The following is a 24435-nucleotide window of genomic DNA, read 5'->3' on the forward strand; positions in this document are numbered from 1 at the left end:
CATTGTAAAACAGTAAAATACAGTACAGAAAATAATAAAGAAATTAGAAATTAATTCATAAGATGATACCTAAAGCTGATAGTAGTGTTAGTAAAGCGTAGTATTGTTATTTGTATCGTTTGCCACCTATCCTTCTAAAACAATACAAAATACAATACCCCATACAAAACAGCAAAGATGCAAATAACCATTTTTCATATCAACAGACAAGTCAGAATATAATCCATCCTCTGGCAAAGCTACTTTGACCTCTTGGTAAGAATATCAGAGAATCCATGGAGGCCCATATGGTCCCCACGTTGTCTAAATACAAGCATATCGGGAAACGTCTGTTAATCGCTTTGCGTGTTTGGGTCGCACAGGTCTTCTCTTGCATGAAACCAGTCTGTTTCCACCATCTATTGAAACCGGCGATGTCGTAATTCAACAAAGACCCCAAATAGTCGGTTCGTCATCAGTCCCTTTGGGCAGCACTGCATGTCGACCTCGTTCACGGAGAGAGAGGAGGAGCCGCGACCGGTGCATCGCATATCGTCTCCACCGGATAATCCGAGGCTGCCCCACACCATGAAACAAAAAGGATGTTGCGTTTTACAGCCCGCTTTGTACTGATCAAATAGTACTACAGAGGATTCGTCTGATGGGTCTTCAATTGAGCACCGTGGACCGAGCATTAAATGAAAGCGTTTGGATCTAGCTAGAGGCTATCTAACGCCAGGCAAATTGTGTTGTCGAGAGCAGTTTGTTGTTGGCCCGTGTGGATTTGACGTCTGTGTGCTGCTGGATGTTTTGGAATATCAAGGGAAAAGGGTTGCCATCGTTGTCCTAGAAAATGGACAGCTTAAACGAACTGGAGAAGTATACGAAGTAAGTGTTTAGCCATTTCTGTGCGTTTCTTTTGGCATACAAAACATTACTCCACGAAAGCCTGCATGCACTACCTATTTACCCAGCTAGCCAGCGAGCTACCTAGTTAGTACAAGAAGTGCTAACCGACGTTGACCCTGGTACTATGTTTTAAAGAAACGTATCCCAGGTTAACTATAACTTTCGTTTTGTAGACAGGAGTGTTTTGTAAATAACCCGTTAAGGTTAACACAGAGGTTCGCTTGTATAGTCAAGCAGTCAGAGACTCTGTTGACCACAACGACAGTTCACCCTGTTACTAACAAGCCAGCGAGCTTCCGAGAAACTAAATGCAGTGACCGATCAATAACACATACGTACAGTTAGGATTTACATGGAACATCTCAAATTCACTGTATGTCTAAAAATAAACGTAAACATTACTGTGATATCAAAATGGTTTTAATATAACGGAAACACAAGTGAAGACAGATGCAGCGCGGCCTCCGCGTAGGCCTCGAATCCGCGTGATAGATTTTTCAGCTGCCTGCGCTCAAGCACTGAATGATCTCTCTGCTGCCATAACTAACCAGACAGTCGGTATTACAGGGTCGAAAGCCAGTCTGTTCAAGAACCTGAGCAATATACATTGTTGTAGATGTTACAGTCTGTAACAGTAACTGATCAGTTGGTTCAAAAATGGTTTGTTGTGCAAACAAATGTCACCCACATGCGACAGATAGCTCCTGCAAGTTCACTCTGCCAAACATTTCATTTTGAATCAGGTTTTTACCCTTGCAGATACTTGAAAATAGTATTTAAGAGCACACAGCGTGTTTATTGATATTGTGTATCCTCAGCACGCAATGTCTTTACACATTTGAGACAAAAGGCAGTCTGTCATGCTGAGACAGTTAAGTACTCTTCCCTCCCCTCCTGACTGCTGCAACAAGTATAATGTTACAGCTGACCATTTCAACTCCGCCGGGTTTCCCTTTTTGTAAAACACCACATTATCAATAAGCTATTTTAGAATGAAGTCCTTTCCTGTTCCAGCTACTAAAGTGTCTTGGTTGTCTAATTGATCACATTACATTTCTTAAGTATTGCAGTGTTGTGACTTCTCTCAAAGGTAAGGAAGCTAAGATGTTCAAAGTATAGTAACATGATCATTCATTGAAGCACTGCATATTTAACATTTTCTGTCTGTTGGGGGGGTTTGTGTAGACCTTTTATACGAATAAACATTTGACAATAGCGTACCCTTGCCGTTTCCTCTGCACAGACACTAACAAGTACATTTTATATCAAATACTGTATAGTGACTGAATGCAGTTGTGCTGTCTTTTATCCATAGGTGTGACACCACACTAGAGAGCATACTACTCTGAATTGGGTTTCCCCGGTGTTGCAGCTTTCTGCAAGCTGCTCTGTGTCAGATCCAACGCAAAATGGATGATCTGTTGGATTCCGAGCTCAGGTACTTCCTCAGGTGCAGCTGATCATGTTGTTGTGAAGTGCTATAGGCTGAAATACGTTTTTGTAATCTGAATGTGTTGCCCAAATTGACATATGACAATATAACTTTAGCACCTTAAGTCAACAAACAATGCAGGAATGTTAAACCATACTTCACTGCAGTAGTAATCCTTGCCTCTCCAGTTGCAGGCTAAATTTGATTTTAAAGGGGAGATTTCTTTCTACTTTTACACAGATGTACTGCAAATCTTAGGGGCCCACAGAATGTGTCTGTGAAGTCAAAATACACCACAGATCTTTTATTATACCGTGTCCTAAACACCCAGTTTTGCATGCGTGCTAAGTGAAAGTAAGGTTACACAGGACAATCCCATCGCGTGTTTACAAACCATACACATTGCTTTCTATGACTGAATGGACAAGTTTCACAGTGACATTTTACCTACAGTTAAGTTGCCACAGGTCACTGAGGTCTAACTTAAAAAAATACTGGTACTTACAACGACTTTAAATGCAGCTTCGCCTCATTCAGTCTGGAGGATTTCAACTGAAAATAAAATAAATCCGTTGCTCTCGAGGCTGGGAACAGTGTTCTGTGCTGGTCTGTGCAGCCAACCACAGCTTTGCTTACTTTTGTCATGGTGTTGGAACTAATACACGTATGTCACTTGGTGGCAAAGAAATGGCGGCAGCGCCGTGGGTGGACACAGTGAGAAAAAGGGACGGTAATATTATAAGAACCCCTACCTACTTCAGAAGGGGAGTGATATTTGATTTGCTCGTTTTCTCACAGGCTTGCAGAGATAGGCTCACATAAAGAAAGTTACGGTGTTGTCATTTTTGTTGATGGATGCCCCAGAGACCTGATTATAGCACTTAAACATGGAAAAAAATCTGATTTTCAAGAATGACCCCTTTAAGGGATTGTAGATAACTGAGTACTTGAATATACATTTTATGCAGTCTTAAAATGGATTGTATAACCTATTTTACTGTTGCAGAGCATGTGTTTTTGGGAGGTGGGTGGCAAAGAATTTAAGGGATCCAAAACCAAACACATTTAACACCAAACACAGTTTAACACTTCAAAAATGTCTTGAACATGCCTTGGCCACATTATTCATCAATGTAAATGTCATAAATAATAGACCATACCAATACAAAAAGTTTTACTCGTTACATGTTTATTTACGTTACATGTGTTTTGAAATGATGTGCCTCTTACAAACAGTGCACCTCTTTCTTTAATCGCACTGTTCAACTTTTTTACTATGCACGAGTTGACACATTCTTGATATGAGTTGAATTTGTCGTACTAGACTTGAGTGTCTTTAGAGTGTTTTTTTTTTTACTCACCCACATGACGTTAAACATGTTTAGAGAACTTCCGGCGTCTTTGGAGCACAAATAAAGATATTTAGGTGATATCCGAGAGATTTCCAGGCCTCCTCGTGGACATCATGGTGTCATCATGGTGTTAAATTGGTCCATCAAGAAATTTCAGCTGAGCCACTATGTGCGGATGGACCAATTTAACAATGTCTTCAGTACTTTTCTGGACCTTGGCAAAAGCTGACACCATGATGTCCACGAGAAGGCCTGGAAATCTCTTTGGAAATAACTTTTGATATTACTGTTGCGTTGTTGTTAAATATGACTCATACAGTGATTTATTCTGTTATAACAGATTTTTTTAGCACACCTCAAATTAGCACTAATGAAAAAGGTAATTTTCTACTACTATCAATGTGGGGTGACTATATTATGAAGGTCAAAGGGAGAAAGGAGTCTCAGAGGAACATGTAACCAGGTTTTTGCTTGACAGCTTCATTGGAGTTTCAATTGAACTGTGCTCTTTGTTGTTGAAGGTGTGTGAGTGGTGTATAATATGAAGTATCATTCCCCGATAGAAAAGAAAAGACATTTTCTAGACTATTTTCAACAAGCAGGAAAGGGCTATTTATAATACAGTATAATTTTTTTTCAATAGGTTTTCAGTTCTCTGTATTTTAAATTGACTTGACTAATTCTGCTTCCTTTTTCCCCCCATGCTGCTCATTTCTGACAAAAGGGAGGATGTAAACGATTGTTCGGTAGGTCCTTTACACCCAGTGTTCAAACAAAAACAATTATTGCTGACATAATGCACACAGTTCTCATTTGACATACTGGACAGAAATGGTCCTCACTGTGTTTCACTAATGAAATACCCTTTTTCTTAAATTATTTCACTAGATCAAGGTTGAAAGCCTCCCAAAGCAAGTCATATTCAAAGGTCTTGCCCCAAGGGTTGTATTGACAAACCATCTCCTGCCCAAAGGAGCCAAATCTAAAGTAAACCTTGAAGAACATGGGCGACAGAAGGTCTCCTTCAGCTTTACGCAGACTAAAAAGACACGTCAGAACTTATTTCTAGCCCCAGCGAGCCTGGAGGAAAGCGATAGCTCTGCTCCACCACAAGTTGGGACAGTACCCGCTACAGATTTAGCTGGACACGGTAATGAAATTAACAATGTGGATGTCAGTACCTCCGTTCTTGATGAAGCGGTGGGGGAGTCCCAGACAACGAATTCCCCAGTATCTTTCGCTCTCAAATCAAGACATGATCTTGGAAAGATGCATTTTAAGAAGCAGATTCTCAGCATTACTGTTGTTGAGGATAACTCCATTCTCAGCACTGCCCCAGGTGAGATTTCAGAGCCGATAGTCCCTTCTGAGTCAGACAAGATTAGATCTCCTGTCAAGGTTGGAACTGAAACCTCATTGCAGCAGGCTCACAGGAACTCTGTCATTGATAGTTTCTCTGAAAAAGTTATTAAAGAGGAAAACCCTCAGGAGAAATTAGACTCATGCCTTAAGGGTTCTGTTTCTTCCCATATTGGGAAGGGAGATACAGATTCGTCTGCCATTTCTGAGCATGAAGAAATCAGAAAACCCCAAACTCGATCAGACAGCACTCTTCCAGGTTCAGAGTCTGACGGGGATTCAATCCGGACATCTTCTAGTCAAAAATCTAGTGATCACAAAAATATTATTAAATCTGAATCCCACAGTAATGAAACTAAAAGATCCTCTAATTCCAAAGTGGAGGAGTCTGAAAAATCAAGGTCGGATAGGAGGGAAGATGAAAAGGGGTCAAGTCGTTCCAAGTCTGAGCGGGATTCCAGACAAGCGTCTTCAAGATCATCTCGTTCTGACAGAGACAGAAGAAGGACCAAAAGTCGATCACGGTCTAGGTCTCGAGGTTGCCGGACTAGTTCTTATTCCAGGTCTGAGAGATCGAGGAGTGATAGACAGTCATGGTCAGATAGGTCACATTACCATGATTCTGAGAGAAGATTTCATCGAAGTTCTCCTCATCATGAAAGGAGAAGCTCACGTTCTCGAGGTGACGGCAGGTCACGTGACAGCTCTGACTCAGAGGAGGACCACAGGCGGATGAGGACTCGAGGTAGTGACTCAAGTCGATCGTCTAATTACTCAAGCTCGCAAAAAGACTCAAAATCATCAACTCACTCCAGATCCCACAGGGACTCAAAGTCCACAGATTGTTCTCGATTATCAGAGTCAGATAAAAGAACACCGCATTCAAGATCAGAACGATCTAATGCAAAAACTGGTGACTCTGAATCCAATAAAAAGAGCTCTTCAGAAGCAGATGCTGGTCACAAGAAATCTAGTTCCCAATCTAAATCAGATATTAATGCTAAAACCTCAAATTCCAACCCAGCTACCTCATCGCGAACATCTGAGAGAAGAGTCCAGAAGAACAGTGGCACTTCTGACTCCGATGATGAGCATAGAAAAAAATCCCAGTCACAAGCGTCAGAGAGGACCACTCGGAGTTCATCATCCAAAAAAACTTATTCAGATCACAAGACTTCAAATAACATAACTGGAACGGACAGACAATCAACAGACAGATTAAGTAATAATAAAAGGCAGGCACGTTTAGTCTCCAGTCAACTTCTTCCTCAGCGGGAATGCAGAGTTTATGTTGAACTTTTGAGCGAAAGCTGTATTCAGTCTAAATATAAAAACAATTCCCATCAAATTCATGAAGCTACATACAAAACAGCAGATCAACAACCTGAGCATCAAATTCCAACCCAAGATCTTAGTAGCATGGAAAATAACACAGATGTCTCTGAGACCCAAAAGAATGTTGAGATATTGACAGAATCTAATTCCACTAGTCTAGAAAATCAAAGTTCCACTAAGATTAACGAAACCGAAACGGAGGATGAGACTCCAATCCAAAGTGAAACCTTGACTGAAGAACAGACTGACCCAGTTGTGCTCCACACTCCAGACCAGGATCCAGTTGGATCACTGTCAGACCCTCTTTCTGTGAAAGAACCACTGCCTGGAGGATGCTTGAAATTAAACACTAAATTTGATGGCTCATCGCCAATCATCAGTAACATTAGTATGCCTGTCTCACCAAGTACTTGTGAAAAGGACTCTGAGCAGCTGAATGTAAAGCCTGAGCAACACAGTTGTGGGAATGTGAAAAAGGATAGTAGTTCAAAAAAATCAAGATGGGACATTGTTGGCCAAGACTCTTTAGAATCTCAAAGCCCTAAGAAAATGGCAAATCCAGAAACGTTTTTCTCTGTGAAAAAAGTCATTTCAGTAAAGAAGATTGAGGTTGTCAGTGAGACTAACCCTTATGAATCTGAATTACTTTGGAGTAAATCTGTAGAAGGACTAGAAAGAGATGTGACTTGTCTTGTATCATGTCAACAAGTACGTACACAGATATTCGACCATGACATCCAGTCCAGCAATGGTGGACATTTCCAACCTCTTGTAGATCAGAATTGTGAAATTCCTTCAATTAGTGCCCCTTTTGATGTTCCCCTTAATTGTGGCTTTGCCAATACTGAAAAACTCAATGTAGACAAACCTCAGTCTGAAACACGAGATCCTGATTCTTTGAACCATGATGCTAAATGCCACAGCGAGGACAGTGAGAGTGAAGAATCAGACTCCGATTCAGATGATGGACAGGTCTCCTTGAAACGACTGCACTCCGTGGTGGTTGTGCCAAAAAATTCAACCATTGCTCTTGAAGCGAAAGACTTATCTGATCCGTCTTCTGGCTCTTCAGTACAACAGCGACCCTCTCATACAGCCGAACCCCATAACAGGGAGTTTGGTTATAGTTTTAACTCTCATTCAAAGCATGAGGAATTATCGGCTTCACATTTTAAGCCCGGTGAGCAACCTACCACGCAAAGTACAGATGTTAAATGTCAGTCTGCTAGTGCATTCTACCAATCACAGAGCGACACTGTTGACAGCACCAGCCATTCAGAAGCCACCCATTCTCACATGGACAAGAACTGGACTGCCCAAGAAAGCATTTACGCCCAAACATTTGTTCAGAACTTTGAGATGTCTTGTAGGAGGCCTGAATCTGGCCACCATCAATACCACGATTGGCCGGATAGCTGGAATGGAAGAAAGGGAGGAAAGCAGCTGTATGATGATTCAGACTTAAGTGGTGGGAAGGGTTATGGTTCGGCCTGGGACTTGAATCACTCAGAACAACCCACTAGCACATTTCAGCAGCCGGACAGCAGTCATGGCAATGAACGTCTGCCACATCTGGGAATTGCTGCTGCATTTGAGAGTGTTCACGGAAAAGGTTCTTGGGCTCAGCCTGTTATCTCTAAAACCATCAATTCAGTCAACACGCACGTGCCTGCTCAATATCATGATTCAGTCAACCAGATTCATCCAGACTCCCTGACCAATGACCACGATGAAGACTGTGAGGGAAGGATAGTGGGGATTAAGCGCGGCTCAGTCCCCACTGTTGATCATCCGGGGTCATCCCCATTTGTTCAAGCTCATGAGATAAGTAGCAATTGCAAGTTCATCCCAGAGGTTCAAAGCAACTTGGAAACTCCAAAAGAAGACAACCAGAAGCCTCATAGAGGAAGGGGTCCACCCAAGAAGAGACGTCAAGACTTTGAGTCGGAATCGGACAATGAGGCAGAGGCCGGTTTGACAAGTAAAAAGGAGTGTTTTGATGAGAGTTCAAGGGGGGCAAAAGACGGCAAGGAATTGTTTGACCGAACACAGGAGGTTCCACGACCGCTGCTCAGTCTTAAAGACTTCCATGATCCAGCAGAGTGGAGGGAAAAAGCAAAGCAGAAAAAAATGCCACCTTACTTTGACCTCATTGAGGAGAATTTGTATCTGACAGAACGGTGAGTACCCACTTTGCCTGTTTACAAAATATTTTTGTACGCAAGCCTGCAGAATCTGCTGAATGCTAGTTTCTATTTAGTACTGCATTAAACAATCAATTTTACAATTAGTCTACAATACAGTAACTGAATATACAACAAGAACTCCATTCTATGGTTTTACATATCCCCTTTAATGCCTGATACTGTGTGATACCTGGACGATCGATGACTGTTAATGTTTCATGATACTTGTTCATGTCTTTATTTGTCCTAAACCATTTAACTATCCACTAGTCTTCAGACAATTTCTCCAGGTTGTTCAAATTCTTTGCTTTTCCAGCATCCTCTGCATATTTGACCGTTGTCTGACAGGCTATATGATTTTGAGATCCATAGTTTCAGACTGAAGGCCATTCAGTAACGACTATTATGAAAGGATTAGACATTGACTAGTGCTCAAGAAGGCAACACAAAACATTAAGAGACAGGCATATGTGAACTTTACAACAGGATAATACAGTAAAATGTTATGAGTGTCATGCAGTTAGCCTACTGCAACAAGCATTTTATAGCATTATGACATTTGCTTCACATTCTGTTATCTGGGTGGTAATGTGAATTGACAATTGAAACTATAAAATACAAAGTACAAAGAAAAAAATCATTATCAAATAGCAGGACATGCCTGATAATTTTTTCTTAACTCTTAAGATATAATTTTCCATTCTGCAAAGCAATAAATCTGCTTTCTTTCTGCACAGCAAGAAAAATAAGTCTCATCGTGACATCAAGAGAATGCAGTGTGAATGTGCTGTCCTCTCGAGAGAAGATCGAGCCCGGGGCATCATGGCATGTGGAGAAGACTGTCTCAATCGCCTGCTGATGATTGAGTGGTATTGACTCTCTTCCATCAACCAAATATGAGGATGCTATTAAAGGGCATAATTTAATATAGTTGCACTAATTGCTAGTCTTGTTGTGTTACTACCAATAACTGCTAGAATTCAACTCAAACCTTCATCATATAATTTGTAATAGGAACACACTTGTTTGTTTTTGCTTTCTTTTTTCTCTAAAGCTCTTCCCGGTGTTTAAATGGAGCGTACTGCTCCAACCGTCGCTTCCAGATGAAACGCCACGCAGGCTATGAGGTCATTTTGACCGAGAGCAAAGGCTGGGGTTTACGAGCCGCCAAAGATTTGCCATCGTAAGTTATGTTTCCTTCAGCTAACATGTGCGTGTAAATGCTTTTTTATGTAAAAATAACTTTTCTTTTTCAGGAACACCTTTGTTTTAGAGTACTGCGGGGAAGTTTTAGACCACCGGGAATTTAAGGCACGGGTGAAGGAGTATGCCAGAAACAAGAACATTCACTATTATTTCATGGCTTTGAAGAACAATGAGGTGATGCTTTGTGATTAATGCAAATAATTAAATGTATGATCAACAGTTCTTTATAACAGTTCATTACATCTGCAGATCATTGATGCTACACTGAAAGGAAACTGCTCCCGTTTCATGAATCACAGCTGCGAACCCAACTGTGAGACTCAGAAGGTAAATCGTTTTTCTTGTCTAGTGAAAAACCTGGGTTGATCATGTTTACCTGTCATTTGCTACTAAAAAACTAGTGTAAAGCCAGTAGTGTTAAAAACTGTACTGGGGTCTCTAGCAGCCTGCTGTATGTGCCTTGCATTGCCCTGGACCTCTTTAGCATTAGAGCTTACTCTGAAACCGCTTGTTTAATAATATAATTTGTAAACTCTTAGTTTTGCATGTCTAACACATTGCACTCTTTGCAGTGGACTGTGAATGGTCAGCTCAGAGTTGGCTTTTTCACCTCAAAAGCTGTGGCAGCTGGGACGGAGCTCACCTTTGACTATCAGTTCCAGAGATACGGGTAAACAATTCACTCCATGTCTTTAAATCAAAACAGCATTGTTTTTTATTTTGGTAAAAATAAAACTTGTCATAAATGCATTTTCATCATAAAATATTACTTCGTCCACCAGTAAAGAGGCGCAGAAGTGTTTCTGTGGAGCTCCCAGCTGTCGAGGGTTAATTGGGGGAGAGACTCGGGTCAGTGTGCGCGCAGCGGGTGGAAAGAAACAGAGGGAACGCCCACGGAAGAAAGACACAGATAATGCCCTTACCACGGTAAGGAGGAGGGTTGGTTGTTTTGCTTCCGCCTCATTAGGAGCTAGGAGTAGACCGGTGCATAACTGTCGCCTCAGGTGAATTTTGCTCATGCAGTTCCTTAGCACTGATTTATCATTTTTTTTAAATACATTTGTGAAGTAGCTGTGTAATAAGTGGGATGTACCATTACCGCAAATAAACCATTACAGGGAAGATGGTGACCCCAACATGATCCTTGTTGTCGTACTGTGTCTATGATTTTGCTTAATGGTTGACTAATATATATAACGCACAGCCTGTCTTGTTCTAGTCCACAAATAACACAGCTCTTCTGCATTCAAGCCCATTGTATTGACTAGCACTCCTACGACTAGTACAGCTCTACATAAAAAATGCCAGCAAAATATAAAAACATATTTTAGATGCCTTAAATCAGCGTTTCTCAAACTGTGGGGCGCGCCCCACTGGTGGGGAATAGAGACGTGACAGGTGGGGCGCGCCGAACGGGAGGAAATGTTCCTTTTTATGCCTTGTATGGAAACGTGAGATCAAATCTACCTCGCTACAGAAATTGTTAACCTTTTGAGCGGTATCCGGTTTGGTCCCATATATGGGATATTATTTCCGTGCCCCTGAGAATACGGTCCCAGATATGAGATTTAGAATGTTCAGTGACTGCCAGATTCAAATTGTGCTTTCGCGCGTTGGTTTGCGCTGAGCCAGAGACGGACCAGCTCAGCGCTTTCATATACCAAAACTATGCAGTGTTTTCAACCTAATAATGTTTATTTTAGGTTTCAGCCATTTAAATACACATAAGCACAAGTAAAACAATACATTTGGAGTTTGTAAAATACACACTCGTGTCTGTGGAAGCAGCAATAACAATCTATTCAAATAGAATTTGACGACGTGTGTTATTCACATCAGACAGACATAGTGGAAGTAACTATAAAGTTGACAAGAGTTAAAGTTCTCGGAGTTCACCGGCCACTTTCTTGCATGTATTTCGGGAGAAACTGATGACAGACAAAACTCTCTGAACTGCGTTGCAAAGAAACATGGTGGCACCCGTCTCACGTAGATCAAGATTATTTATAAATGACCACACTCACTTTCACATTTTTGAGAATCGGAATATCAGATAGTTGATGACATGGTAAGCAAGTTTGTAAATATTTTGAAATAAAAAAGAAATTAAGGCGATCTGTCATAAGGTGTGGCTGCGGTGTGTCACGTGACAAATATGACGCGTCGCCATGGAAACATTAAAGGGGTAATCATTACTAGTCTACATGGAGTCTATATTAAAAGAACATTAGATATGAGACCCCGAGAAAAACGTAACCTGGAACCGAAGTGCCAAAATAACGTGACATCGGCATATTAATTGGAACGGAACAAACTTTCGCAGCCATATTTAAATGTTTTTTTACAGATTTCAAAATGGCACTTTTATATCTTTTCTATTTTTGAAATTAGTAGTGCACAGCTGCACTTTTATTTTCTAATTTTTTTTATTTCATGAAAGTTATTATGACACAGCTGCACTTTTATTTTCTTTATTTTAGAACTTTCTGTTATTTGATGTATATAGTTTGCATTTTAGATACAACTTGTTACTCTGATACTACTTGTTAGTTCAATAAATTGGAACATGTTAAGCTTGTTGCGCATTTCATTAGCATTGTGTTTGGGCGATGGGGGCAGGTGGGGCTTGAAAATTCCCCCTTGTCTAAAGTGGGGAATGACCAAAAAAGTTTGAGAACCACTGCCTTAAATCAAGTGACTTGGCTTACAAGAGAAGACTGATTCATCCTGTTATTATTTTATAGTTGATGTTTAAATGTTGTTACATTCTGCAGTTGGATGAAGAGCTTGAGGCTCTACAGGAAAACGGGGAGGGCCTATGTGGGGAGAAGGATGTGATATCCCTCTGCAGGCTCATGGTACGAGTGGAGACGATGGAGCAACGACTCACCTGCCTTAAACTCATCAAGGTAAGAGAGTAAACGTATTGCTGGAGGGCTTATGTGTAGGCTGGGTGTCATGTTTTTTATATAATTGATGAAATCCACTCCTAAATGAAGATTTTGCATGCTTGCGCAGAATACCCAGAATTCTTTGTGCCTGAAGCAGTTTTTGGATCACCATGGCCTCTCTCTGCTGTGGATATTTATGGTTGATCTTTCAGAGGCAAAGACCAACTCTGTGAACAACATTAAACTGCAACTAGAGGTAAACGTTCAACATGCATACACAAACTTAAAGGAGGGAAGTTGTAAACATTTTTATTAACGAGGAACAAGCTAAATATTGGGCTACTAGCTGTTTCTGTTGTGTGACAATACTGTAAGGTGAATTAAATTTTACTGGAAAATTTTGTTTAGTTTTTTCTCGCTGGTTGATAGGTCAATTATAAAATGAAATCTGAAATTTTTACATTTAATTAAAAAGCAAGAGAAATGATCCAAAATGTCATATTTTCCAGAAAAGCTCGAGCAAACTTCAGAAATTCCTAGTGTCCTGATATTTTGCTAAGTGTAACTAAATTATAATAGTTATATGTAGTGTTTCAACTCCTGTAGATATTAAGCTTGTAGTCTGTTTTTCTTGCACCATCCTCAGATCCTAAAGGCACTGGCAGTGCTGCCCATCTCAACGAAGAACATGCTGGAGGAGAGCCGTGTGCTGCAGTTCATCCAGCGCTGGGCTCAGAGTCGGCCGCTTGTTCAACCTACAGAGCAAGACGGCTACTCCAGCGAAAGCAACTCGCGTGCACAGACACCACTCAACACCCCTGATGGTCCACCGGCCAAGCTGCCCACCGAGCTCGACGGAGACACTCCCAAGCGAGCGGTCTACCGTAGGCTGAAGATCATCAGCGAGAACAGTCTTGACAGTGCACTCTCAGATGCTAGTAAAGCTTCCGATGGCAAAGAAGAGGAGGATGAGGAGGAAGAAGAGATTGAGGACGAGGCTTCACAGTTGGAAACATTGGAGACAGTTGAAAGTATTGATGAGGGTCAAGTTGAGATTGAGCCCGTGGTGAAACAGGAAACCCCTGAGGCTGCTGACATCAAGGCATCGCAGGAAACCCCCGAGTGTGCTGACATCAAGGCATCGCAGGAGACCCCCGGGTCTGCTGACATCACGCCATCACAGGAGACCCCCGGGTCTGCTGACATCACGCCATCACAGGAGACCCCCGGGTCTGCTGACATCACGCCATCACAGGAGACCCCCGGGTCTGCTGACATCACGCCATCACAGGAGACCCCCGAGTCTGCTGACATCACGCCATCACAGGAATCCCCTGAGGCTGTTGACATCACACCATCACAGCCAGAGGATATGAGCACTGAGGATGAGTCCCTCAAAGTGCAAGAACCTGAAGAGAAACCTCTCTGTGAGACTGAACTGTCCACAGAGGAGAATAAACCGACCCATGAAGAAGAGAAGCTGATGGAGGAGATCAAGACTGAGGACCCATCTATGAATTCAGAGTCCACGTCAGCAGGGGATCCTCCTGCAGTCACGGACATCACTTCTGCGGAGGATGCAGATGAAAAAAATGTTGAAACTCTTATCGCAGAAGAACAGGTGGAGAATGCACCTGAACAGTGCAGCTCAGAGGCCAACACGACTTCTGTAGAGATCACACCCACACAACCATCAGAAGTCACAGAGAGCATCTCGTCTGAAGCCACAGCTGTTGCTATAGAGACCATGCCCGCAGAATCTCAGTCCGTCTCCGTGGAGATGACTACACCTGCTTCTGACACGGTTTCTTCAGTAAACGCATCATCCGAGCCTGTAGTGGCTGTTGGTTCTGCAGATACTCAGGTGCTGGGTGCTGGGATTGTTTCAGCAGAGGGCGCTGCAGTTGGAACTCCCTCGCAAGATGAGGAGGAGGGGGTGTCTGATGTAGAGAGCGAACGCAGTCAGGAGCCCCAAGTGAGGGCTTCTGACATCAGTGACATGGCCGCACGTCTGCTTGACAGCTGGAAAGACTTGAAGGCAAGCGTTTGCATTTAAAGATGCCTTTATACTTTTTAGTTTAGAAACCAAGTTTGTGTACTTTTTTGCTCTTTTTGTATACAGCTGCGGAAAGAATTAAGACTCGCTAGAAACTTTCATTTCAAATTAACATATCTAGATGTATTGTGGCCATTCCAGTCCAGTATTTGTTGAATAATATTTTTTATTTGAAATTTGGGAAAAATATTGTTCGTAGTTCACAGAATGAAACAAAAAAAGATCCTTTTACCTAAACGCATACCTATAATTGTAATTTTTAAATCAGAAAAAAGGTTTCTGAAATGGTCTCTTAATTTTTTCCGCGGCTGTTTATTTGATACCTGCATTTTTAGTTATGATGTTATTTATGTAAATCAAAGTTAAGTAATACTTTTATAAATAAACAATCAAAATTCTGGTTTATATTTAAAACATGTTCTTCTCATTATTCTCAGGAGGTTTACAGGATACCAAAGAAGAGCCAGGTTGAAAAAGAGTCCAATGGTAAGTTATGTATCTTAAACTACTCCTCCTACTTGTATTATAAGCGACACTAGCTGAACTTTTTTTTTCTTCCTTTATCTTTTACACAGATCGCAGTCGTGATCGGGAAGCGCTGATGACCCCTCGCACTTCCTCGAGCAGTCGGGAGAGAGAGCGAGAGAGGGAGCGCGATCGGGAACGGGAACGAGAGCGAGATTGGGAGCGTGAGCGAGAATGGGATCGGGACCGTGATCGTGAACGGGATGGAGAAAGATCGACTCTTCGTAGTGCAGATAGAAAACGAAGGCGAGGCTCCACCTCCCCTCTCCCTCCTCCTGCCTATGAGAGGGGCAACCGCAGAAATGACGATCGGTAAGATCAGTAAACTGTAATAAGCTCATGATTCCATACCCATATGACTGACTTGCACACAATATTCTGGACATAAAAGTATAGAAAGAAATCTCACACCGACATCCTCTTGTATTTATTTTCCGTAGTTATGAGCAGACCAGCAGCAGCAAGAAGAAACTGCACACCAAAGAGTCTCGTAACAAGCTGTCCACAGAGGAGCGACGCAAGCTCTTCGAGCAAGAAGTGGCACAGCGTGAAGCCCAGAAACAACAACAACAACAGCAGCAGCAACTGCAGACGCTCGCGTTCAATCCGCTGGCCTACGCCTCCAGCCCGAGCTTTATTGGCTACCCGCCTGGATACCCTATCCAGACCTACGTAGACCCCACCAATCCCAATGCTGGAAAAGTTCTCCTACCCACACCTCCTTTAGAGCCTCTCTGCGTCACGGCTGCTGCCGGCACGGCAGTTACCTTTGAACAAGTGGGAACTCAGCCCATCATATCTGATCTTGGTCTGGCCTCACCCTCTTCTACCACCACCCAAGCTGGACCTGCTTCCAGCCTGGTACACATCCCTGCCTCATTGGAGCTGGCATCTGGCACGCCGACTCAGCAGTTTGTCCAGCCGGCTGTGCCGGTGCAGGATCCGAGTGTGGCTGTCTTGGCAGTGCCTGCGCAAACCACCAGCCCGCAGGTTCAAAGTCAGCAAGGCTACACCACGCTCTGGGACCCCAACACGCAGCAGGCGGTCACTGTGCAGACGCAACCCACCCAGCAGTATTCCACTACAGCGCAGCCTCAGACCGCCATTTACTATCAGGGTCAGCCCTGCCAGGCCATCTACAGCATTCCTGCAGGATACCCACAGACCAACACTCCTGTCATACAGGTGGGACACCGACGCTTACCTAAACTGGCTGATATCTTAAGATTCTGTAGATATTATGTGTTAGTGTTCTTTAATGAAAAATGAAATACCACTTCATTGACTAAAAGCTTGTATCTGTTAATCTGACCTTTGAAGTTAATTTTCTCTTGTTTGTGGGCATGTGCAGACGTACAGTGAACCAGCCGCAAGTTACCTGCACGGGCAGCAGGTGTACACAGGCCATCAGCAGGGTGTGGTCGTGCAACAGGGAGGCACTGTCACTACAATCGTCACCTCTCAGACCGTTCAACAGGTATGTAGCCTTTCACCAGAAGAGGGCGCTGCCACCCCAAATTTATACGACTTTTTCTTTTTTTCAGTTGAATGCAAGCAAATTATTATTCTCTGCAGACTCTATATTTTGTCTTGCACTTTTGATTTAAATTATATTTTTGGTGTTTCTCTTACCTAATTTTATATTTTATCTTATATTTTATTATTACTGTAGAGAGTTAGCCAAATTATATCTCACTACAAGTTGCATACTTGCATATCTGTGTATGTGATAAAAACAATAACAAAATGTAAAGCTCCAAAAAGCACGTCTATCCTTGAGAAACTAGCAAAGTTGCCTGCAAAGTTTTTAACGCTTAAGTTAATTCATGAAGCTTTATATCTGGGATGGCATGAGGGTAAGTTAATTCTTAGAGGTTTATATACAGTCCCTGTCTTTCTAAAACTTCTGATGTCCAAATTAGTAGTTTTTCAGGAAATGGAATAAACACTACAGTTTAAATGATTAAATACTGTGTCAAACATGATAAGTGCTACATATTATTAAAACCCAGTGACAAACATAAAAGATGACTAATAATAATGATTTATGACAAAAAAAACAAAAAATATGTGGATTTCCGGTTTCAGAAGGACGGCAGGGATATTTGGGTCAACTCCTCCTTTAAACCTCTTCTTTGATTGTTTATTTAAATACCCACATTGTAAACTACATGCATTGTTTGATATGAATTAGTCTGTTTGCTTTAATTAGATTAAAATGAACTTGTTTATGCTTTTGTGATGTATTTGCTCTAATGCAGACTCGTGGAGCTTTGGTGTCTTTGTTATGCAAATCAGTGTGTGTTGTTTTCTGTCCGCAATTGCACTACTAGTCTATGATACACTTTTCTTGACATTCATATTTAAAAACACCTCATTTAAAATTGTCAACTCCTCTTTAGTTTGTAGCAAAAATGGCCCTAGTTGTCCGATTAAGACAACCTCACAAGCATTTAAGTACACCACACACAAAGTCCTGGAGAGCTTGTGATTAACATGTAATAGTCAACAGCAATAAGTTCCACTAATTTTAACATGCTGACTAATCTCTCCTGAACTGTTATTCACCACAGGAAATGATACCCAACAGCATTGTTGACCTACCACCCCCTTCCCCGCCCAAACCCAAAACCATCATCCTGCCGCCCGGCTGGAAGGTGGCACGTGACCATGAGGGCCGAATCTATTACTACCACATCATCACCAGGTACGAACTTCCATTAATAAACAAACAGTCATGATTTAAAAAGTATTTTTTGTCTCACTCCGTTTCAAGTCAGGTTAGTTTCTCTGTATGTCATTCATTTACATCTATGCATTTGGCAGACGCTTTTATCCAAAGCCACTTGCATTGCATTGTATTATACATTTGTTTCTGACTATGAGCAATCCCCTGGGATCAAACCAATGGCCTAGCATTGTTATCGCCTCCAACCACTGTGCCACAGGAATGCATTAACTGAAATTATGTTTGCATTATTAAAGTATACATTCAGCAGCCTGAGGATAGTTTATCAATAACAGAATTTTAACTAATCCTTTAGGCCAGCAGAATCAAAACATGATGGTAGGGCTGTGACGGTGGTTGTGACAACCGCACCACTGCGGTGGTATAGTGCCATGACTGTGGTGAACTGCTACCGGCGTTTGTGCACTTCACTTTGAAGTATTGGTATTTGACACCTTTCTGTTTTTATTTAAAAGATTTTACATTAACACAGAAATGAATGGCATACGTTACCGTTTGAGCGTGGGCCTGCGCGGCAAAACCCAAGTTATTCTGCAGGTTTTGCAATGGATCTTGTTGTGAAATTAACAGAAACATAAAGTCAAAACCGGCACTTACTCACTTGCATGCGGAAATACATCTATTCATTTGCGCTCTGAGCACATCTTCTGAACGCACATTAAGTGCAGCTGTTCACATCCTAATCTGGACAATGTAAACATACTTAAGAGCTCTGCGGGAAACTTAACATATGTAACAGAATAAAGGAATGCAGTTAAAAACACAGATACCATATATTTCCCTCACTGTGGCACAAATTCAAAGTCGATTGCTCCTCAATGTGTCCAAAATGTAAAATAGAGGAAGGAGATCTTGTTCACTGTTGTTAGTTTTGTTCTGGGTAGCGGTAGGACGAGAGATCCTTGTATGATGTTGTGTGTGACCCGTTGAATATGCTACTTGGAATACATTGTAAATCAATTATAGATAAACTTACAAAGGGGCTTTATAAGCTTCTAGCATTCAAGAAATTTTATTTTTTTAAACTGGATTTCAGAAAATCTTCTCGCACACAATAGCATAGTTATCCTTGAATATGCTTCTGTTGACTACTTAACTTGTGTCACTCATAGCAAAGATCATCCCACATTTCACAGAAGGTGGGAACCATATCAGTCTCATATGGGACGAAGCATTTCTTCTATCTTCTCTAGAGGGTTTGTTTAGGGAGATATAACTTTGTAATACATGGATTGTTGCATTAAAAATTGTCTGTTGCTTTACTGATCTGATTAAGTGGTGAGCTGATTATTTTATTATATACATATATTTTTTTTTTGTACGTATTTACTTTTATTCATTTGATAAGTTGTTGTGTTTAAGTTGAAAATCAATGAATATATTCTTTAAAAAAAATGTTAGTTTCCCATCAACACGTAGGAAAAAGTAACCTTTTTTAAAATAGTTTTTCATTATTTACTTATGTTTATTAAATGCTGCTGCTGTGTCACTGATGGTTTTGTGCATTAAAAATGGACATTGACATTTGTGCATTAAACATCACCCTCATTTATTTCAAAAAGTATTTAAATAAGGTATATTTTTATTCCACTCATAATGTGGTTGCTACACGCAAATATAATAATATAAATATTATTTATATAACTAAAATATACTTCCCAACCACTGCACCATAGTTCATTTGTCCATTACCGCCGCGGTGGTAAAAACTGCCACCGTCACAGCTCTACATGATGGCATAAGCGAGATGTTATGAGAGTTATATGTGATTTTGATCTTTGTGTGGCAGACAAACACAGTGGGATCCTCCCAGCTGGGATGGGACTACAGAGGAGGCCAGTTTAGAACTCGATGCTGAGATGGACCTCGGGACTCCCACATACGACGAAAATCCTTCAAAGGTATTCTTCCAGGGACTGTTTTGAATCTTCCTTGATCTTTTAGCGTAAACGTTCGATGAACCATCATGCCAGGTCCACCCAGAATGTTAAAACCTAACCATGACATCAGAACAATAAGCGCATTTGTGTAGGGCTGATTTAATAATAATAATGTAGAATACAAAGATTTCTTTTCTCCAATGATCATTGTTAACAATCATTGAGATTATTGTTAAAATAAACAAATCAAAAATAATAAAAACAACATTTTGTTTTGAAGATGCCACGAGCGCTCTCGAGTTCAGTTTAGTGCACGCTTGTGGAGTCTAAAACTGGCCCTGCCTCTCTGGATAATTGAAGATGTTGTTGCAGGCATCTAGGATGGAATGGTTCACAGCTGGGGCTTATCCACATAGAGCGAAGCTATTTGGAGTTAGGAGGGAAACGCTTAGATCGCTTAGATTTGCCTCAGGGGGTTTTATGCGTGGGTTTAGACTTCTAAGACAAATCATCTTGTGCACATGAACACATGAGGTAAGACCCGGGTAAACCGAGACAAAAGCAAGTTACAGTAAACATTTCTTCATAGACATGTAATCTTACAGGCTATAACCATCTCGATTCCAGCATTCAGTGTAGATCTCTCCCCCCCCCTCTCTCTCTCTCTCTTCAGCTTGTGCTGGTGTTTTTCTGGCTCTCTTTGATGCTAATGCAACCCAGCTGTTGAAACTGCATTCGTTTATGTGTGTTTTTTTGTTTTGGAGTGGAACTGTGCAAATCTCTTTTGTCTTCTCGGCGAACCATTTTCCTTCCCTCTTTCTTTTATACTCGACAATGTCTTGACTAAAAGACTGACACTACAGGAAGCTTTTATTTGCTGTATTTTTTCCTCTGGGATAGGAGGCAATGACACACTTGGCATCGATTCAACCCGATTTTCGCTTTGTTCAAATCTAAGGGCACCCTTGTGGTGTTCCAGTGTTAGGTGTTCTAGGATTTTATCTCCAAAATATGTGGAAAAGGGAGATGAAATTGGTGTTTGAATTGGATACGGTTACCTCAAATAAAGTGTCAGCTTTGTTATGTGTCAAATAAAGTGTGGGGATTCATCAGTGGGTTTTTGTTTGACCCGTTTCCACAGTTCTCTACCAAGACGGCCGAGGCAGACACGTCCAGCGAGCTGGCCAAAAAAAGCAAAGAAGTCTTCCGCAAGGAGGTAAATTTGAGATTCTCTCTGGGTTTTATCAAATGATTATAGCAACAGGTCGTGTGCGTCTGGCTCGTGTAACTGTTCAATTTCTCTTCCTTGTCTCTTCAGATGTCACAGTTTATTGTGCAATGCCTTAATCCGTATCGCAAGCCAGACTGCAAGTTGGGCCGCATCAGTAACACGGATGACTTCAAACATCTTGCTAGGAAGGTAATTTGTGCGTGCATGCATGTGTGTGTGTGTTTTGTAATAAAATGAGTACTTAAAAGAACTTTTTTTGAGACCGTGTGCCCACTAACATATATGTAAGCACCAGGTTATTTTTAAAGTACCCCCATTTTAAACCTCCAGTTGGACTGGTCAGATCTTTGAAAATCGGGCAATGTGAACTTGGCATAAGGCAAAGTCGTTGCATCACTGTTCTTTTCACACTGCATGACTATCTGGGGTAGCATACAGTTGCTTTGAACGATGGATCGGCAACATGAGATTACACACTGCATGGCTTTACAACATGTCAGAATCACTGACATCTATCTGGTCCAACCAAACGCACGTCAGAAGTGATACGTGATATCAGCGGGACTTGGGAGGGTTCTGACTAGAAGGGATACAGGGACCTCCACTGGGCATGCGCACTTCAATACTGCATTATTTCTGTCACACCGAAAAATAATTATTTAATTATTTTTGCATTATTGTAAGGTGAGGTTTAGGGTTGGCGTATGTTATTATATGGCGAGATTTTGCACCACTTCCGGCTGTATCCCTTCAAGCAACAACCCATTGGATGTCATGCTTGCTGATGTTGTGGCCTCCGCCCCGAACCTCACTTTGCCTTTTTATCTTGCCTTCTCATTGGCTGTAGGTCAACGGCGATGTATTTTTCAGTCAGAACTCATTTCATCACTCACACAGCAGGATTTTGAGACGCATTTATTTAGCATGCAAATATTTCACAGGCGTCTGCGACGTGTCGCCCACATTCACAATGCGTGATCGTCACTCGCTTGAACGAGCACTGGTTTCCCTCTAACCCTTTATTTGTGTTTGTGTGTGCACTCACAGCTGACTCATGGGGTGATGAACAAGGAACTGAAATCCTGCAAGAACCCTGAAGACCTTGAATGCAATGAGAACGTCAAACACAAGACCAAGGAGTACATCAAGAAGTACATGCAGAAGTTCGGCACCGTGTACCGACCCAAGGAAGACACCGAGCTGGACTGACCTGCCCACGGCAAACCCAGAAACCTCATGGCAGCTCTTTTCAACCACTGGCTCTGAGCAGCTGGGCCAGACAGTTTCCGAAACATCGGGCAGGACCAGAGCGAGTCCCGTTGTTTGTTCCATTGTCTTTCAAACCACGTCCTAAACGCTGCTCTGGCCCGAGCTGTCCCGCACGGGGGCGGTCTTACGATGAGATTCGCCTGGCAGGAAGCTACTGTGCTGTGAAATCCAGAGAACACACACACACACCAAGGGTGCTACACAGACTCTATCACAGATTTCATGATATTTTTAGCCTTCTTAAAAACTTCAAATATGGCTTGATCATCACATTGGAGGGGAGCATCATCTTAAACTGTTCCCAACGTCACACGTTAAGTGGACCATCTAAATTATTTTCCCCTAGTTTTTATTAAGGGCTTTTGGTAGCTTTTCCGCTCCTTTCTGATTACAGTCAAGGCTGATGAAGAAAGAAGTTCTGGCATGGCTGTTCAAGACAGATGCAATGGATTACGGTCACAAAAGTGAGCCAATCGATGAGCCTTCATTCATAATTTACTCAACAATCCGCATTACTTATTGTCTTCTGCGTGGGCTCACCCTGCTTCACATTGTTTTAATGGTTTTTAAACTACAGCATAGAGTTACAGTGAAGCGTGCTGGTCTGTGATCTAACCCCGTTTGGTCTTGTCTTGTTTCTCCTCTTGAATGGAGGGAGAAGGTTATGTAGCAATGATATTTGATCCAGGTCTTTCACACTGTTTTTACATTAACATTTTTATTCAACATCGCAAAGGCAAATGTGAAGCCTTCCGGGCATTTCGTAGCTTGTTTTCGTGTCCCATAAGCTCTGGCCATTTACCCACTCACCCAACATTAGATAACATGCATTAAATCTGTATTATATTGCTTTATATGTGAATATATTGAGAGCTAGTTTTTGAGACCATTAGCTGAGACTTTGTAAAAAAAAGACTGTGGGGGTCCACAATTTCTTGTGTAAATATGTGTAATTATGCCGAACCGGAATAAGGGGATTAGAATGATGTGCATAGATCCAAGTCCCCTGTCCTGTCAGCATGACTCTGGTGTTCCCACATCAAGCAGAATTCCAGACTGTCCCACTGCTCCGTAAGTTGGGTGGGGTTTTAAAGGTGGGGGTGTCATTAACTTTTCTTTTTCCTTTGATTTCTCTGTTGAAAGACTTGGGATTGTTGTTTTTTAAGGACAAATGGGAGTCTCACCCCACTCCACTGTAAGTACTGTGCAAGCACATTGTCATACTGTGTGTAAAAACATTTTAAGATAAAATAAACAGTTTTCTAAAAATAAGTCTTGTTTGTTTTCTCATGCATGCATGTTGTAGAAAACGTGTCTGTCCACCATCATTTTGAAAGCAATCCATGCAAAACGGCATTTCTGGGGGCTGCATGAAATTTCAGTCAATGTCAGCATCGCCAAGTTTCAACCCTTATCAAAAAAATGTAATGATGAGGAACTAATCATCTTAGTAGTTTGATGAAATCTGTATTAATACGGATTGAATGCTGCAAAATAAATGTCGTCTTATATCTTAAGTTATTGCATATACCGAGCTGCAGCGGACACATTTGTAAACGACTTGGGTCCATTATGCTAGGTTTCTCTATTATTTGTGCGAGCCGTCTCTGGGATGTGTTTAAAGCTGCAGCCGCTGTGCAGACCACTCAACAACCTCAAACCCCCCCACTCCGATTGAAAACAGTATGTCGGACATATTGGACCCACTGCGGTTTGCATATTGGCCCAACAGGTCTACTTCGGACGCCATTGCTGCTGCCGCCCTCCATATTTCCTCCATATACGGTCATCCCACACACTCACCCCAAAAAATTGTACTTTGACTTCACCCAACACTTTGTGACTGGCTCCTAGACTTCCTGACAAAGAGGAAAACTCACCAACCACTGTTTATCCGAGAGCTTGAAGTGTAGAGGGTGAGAAACTTTAGTATCTGGGGGAACACATCAGAGAGGTCCTCTCCTGGACACTCAACACCTCCCGGCTGGTTAAGAAGGCACAATAGCGGCTGTACTCCCTGAGGAGACTGAGCAAGTTTGGCATGTCACCTAAGATCGTCAACAACTTCTACAGCTG

General features: G+C 41.8%; 1 protein-coding gene across 1 annotated transcript; it reads left to right on the top strand.

Annotated features, from left to right (window-relative positions):
- The first annotated feature begins 457 nt into the window (after positions 1-457).
- Positions 458-23624, top strand: setd2 (SET domain containing 2, histone lysine methyltransferase). Its single transcript, XM_079469267.1, has 22 exons — positions 458-867; positions 2204-2326; positions 4397-4418; positions 4561-8546; positions 9290-9421; positions 9607-9735; positions 9809-9932; positions 10008-10085; positions 10331-10428; positions 10541-10685; positions 12533-12667; positions 12777-12905; positions 13296-14687; positions 15143-15191; positions 15281-15542; positions 15671-16415; positions 16582-16707; positions 17804-17937; positions 19769-19880; positions 21001-21075; positions 21178-21279; positions 22138-23624. The coding sequence occupies exons 2-22, from the start codon at positions 2298-2300 to the stop codon at positions 22297-22299; spliced, it is 8166 nt and encodes a 2721-aa protein (XP_079325393.1). The 5' UTR covers positions 458-867; positions 2204-2297; the 3' UTR covers positions 22300-23624.
- The last annotated feature ends 811 nt before the right edge of the window (positions 23625-24435 follow it).

The sequence above is a fragment of the Barbatula barbatula genome (genome assembly GCF_947034865.1).
Source record: "Barbatula barbatula genome assembly, chromosome: 12".
NCBI lineage: Eukaryota > Metazoa > Chordata > Actinopteri > Cypriniformes > Nemacheilidae > Barbatula > Barbatula barbatula.

Excerpts from the sequence above, each read along its gene's own strand:
- setd2 (XM_079469267.1), top strand. The coding sequence starts at position 2,298 with ATGGATGATCTGTTGGATTCCGAGCTCAG. Across the intron at positions 9,422-9,606 it reads CGCCTGCTGATGATTGAGTG|CTCTTCCCGGTGTTTAAATG; the intron begins GTATTGACTCTC and ends TTTTCTCTAAAG. Across the intron at positions 9,736-9,808 it reads GCCGCCAAAGATTTGCCATC|GAACACCTTTGTTTTAGAGT; the intron begins GTAAGTTATGTT and ends TTTCTTTTTCAG.